Source organism: Montipora foliosa, chromosome 4, assembly GCF_036669935.1.
Source record: "Montipora foliosa isolate CH-2021 chromosome 4, ASM3666993v2, whole genome shotgun sequence".
NCBI lineage: Eukaryota > Metazoa > Cnidaria > Anthozoa > Scleractinia > Acroporidae > Montipora > Montipora foliosa.
The window spans coordinates 48,520,243-48,522,742 of NC_090872.1; the positions used below are offsets into that span (position 1 = coordinate 48,520,243).

At 37.3% G+C, this 2,500-nt stretch overlaps 1 protein-coding gene across 1 annotated transcript in view; it reads right to left on the reverse strand.

Annotated features, from left to right (window-relative positions):
• The window catches only part of LOC138000887 (uncharacterized), a 35,515-nt gene that overhangs the window by 26,910 nt on the left and 6,105 nt on the right, over positions 1-2,500 (reverse strand). Inside the window, exon 2 of the mRNA XM_068847557.1 lies at positions 1,127-1,561. Within this exon, the coding sequence (XP_068703658.1) occupies positions 1,127-1,561 (435 nt within the window). The remainder of the gene's footprint in view (positions 1-1,126; positions 1,562-2,500) is intronic.

Consider the following 2,500-nt stretch of genomic DNA (forward strand, 5'->3'; position numbering starts at 1 on the left):
AACTGCATCTAGCTCATGACGAGAGATTTCTTCCCACTTTCTCGTTACGCTGCGGGTTCCACTCTTCGAAAACACTCAGCCACGTTTTTGTATAATTGGAGGTGTTTTATTTTTGGTTTTTTGCCTTTAATTAAGGTTGGCAAGCTTTTCTTCTGGCAAAGTAGAAAATCTCTTATTTGCGGTGATATCGCTGAAAAAAGTTCTGAGAAATAGAAAATTTGGCAAATCTCCGTGGCTAAACTCCGCCATTGTCAACTACAACAAACAGAGGCAACAGCGCTGACGTTATACTTTGTGCTGATTGGCTACTTTCTATTACCTATTGTATTTTCTGAGATTTGATAGGCTCAGAAAAACTGTCCTATACTTTCTAAATTGGACAGCATGTTTATTTTTACAGGAAAACCCTATCTGAAACCATCCAAATTAATACTTATTTGGACAGTTTCAAAAAATTGAAGAATGATAGTTATGCTGACAATTTCGGATTAACTACCAGCTTTATAATTAACAGCTTAACACACTTCATTAAAGTAGACGTGATGGTAGACGAAAAAGCGGTTAAAATACACAAAAACAAAGAACTTTACTAAGGGAACCAACTTCGAGCGGAAAAGCGATAGAAAACTACACTCACATTCGTTTCGGAGCTGGGATTAAGTGAAAGCTGCATCAAAATTACAACGAAGACTTAACTTGCAAATGTCGAACTGACTATCAATGGAACAAAACTACCCTCGTTTGGCGTACAACCGTGAAGTGCTTTAAAACGAACAAAACTCCAAAAGACTATAAAAACCTGCCTCAAATACTTGCAAATGAAAACGAATAAATTACACTAGTCCGTAACATCCAGAAACTAAAAACACTAATGAAGAGGCGTTTAGTTGTTCACAAAAATGGAATTGCAAAATTTCGTGAACACGTTTTAAATACTTTTGTGATTTTTTTTGCAGTTGTCAGATTTTTCTCCTGAAATTCCAATGGCATTTGCAGCATTCGCGTCTAACTGTAAATCTGTCAAGATTCCTTGAACAGATGCAAAGCTGCAGCTTTGGAGAAGAAAACGTACTCTGAGATAATCCCCCAACTTAATACTACTTCAATTATGGATTTTTAGACCTACCTGTTTCATTGCAACTGCTAATGCGCCTTTCGCAAATATACATTTCCAAGTCGTAATTATCACAGGGTATGTCATCATAAACTGGGCCTCTTTTCTCATCAAAGTACATTTTGGCACAATTACCATCACCGCTTGGTTGACGTGGATACCAGGGAAACTGCCAGGGAGTGACACTTATATTTGCGTTGCATATCCAAGTCCACCCACTACTCTGGTTTTGTAAGCCAATGAAATATTCGGAATCATTGGCCAATTGCAGTCCTTCAGGTTTATGTACCAGGAAGTCTAGTTCCTCTTCATGCTCTATGCACACGAGATGGCCCCCATTTTTTGAACAATTATCTTGGCTTTTTCTCCAGTCCGGGTGTTGCTGCCTCGTCAAGTTTTTGAAGTTATGAATGGTGTACTCGTGACAGTTTTTGAGAAACTGTTTTCCTAGAATAAATGTAGTCATAGTTAAAAAAGAAATGAAGTTGTTGAACAAGCACGGGCAGCCCTGGGTTATGTGTTTTTTGGTTAAGTTAATAATTTCAAAAGCAAAAGAAACTGAGAAGTATGAAAATATTTAAAATGGCCTTAAGGTATAGCTATAAAGTGAATAGGCATCAGTGCAAAAAAATTCGCCACCCTCCGCAATTTTATTAACAGAACTGAATTTTATATCATTTTAAAGTTAAAAAGACTTATTTTCTGGATGTTAACATTTAGCTTATTCAGAGGGCCACAAGTTTATTAGCTCCGGCTATTACGTGCTCACCCTCATGATATAAAGTATTTATTTACTTACTCAGTGAAATTTTTGATTGAGTTCGAGTTTTCAGGCCACGACCAAGAAAGTGCTGGTTTTGCTGCAAACGTTCTAGCCCCTTCGGGTTAATGCGAACAAGCATGCATTTAATTGTATTTTAGTTCTTGACTAATTGTTCTAAAAAACCGTGTGAGTGATTTTCGATAACTTAAGTAGGTTAAGAGATATCAAACTCTTAAGTTGAACTCCGAATTTCGGAAGAATTTCTGTCGGAAGAATCGATGTAACTTCATTTTAGAGGAGAAAGTGAAAACCCCCCCACTCTGAATTTTTCAGGTCAATAAGTTAAAGCCAGAAGGGGCTACAACTTTTGCAGCAAAACCTGCACTCTTGTGAAGATTTAGATTTTAGGGATCAAAGAGCTGGGACTGACAAGTTTGAAAGTAATTTGGGGAACAAGGAAACACAATCAAATATTTAAAGGGAACAAGGACCCCTCCCCTGGGAGGGCCTCGTCAAATGTTCTGTCCCTTTCATCCAACAGCTCAAACAAGCAATTTGAACAATTTTTGAATGACCGACACGAAAAGAAGACTCTTAGAGAGAGAAATAAATTATTTATAATA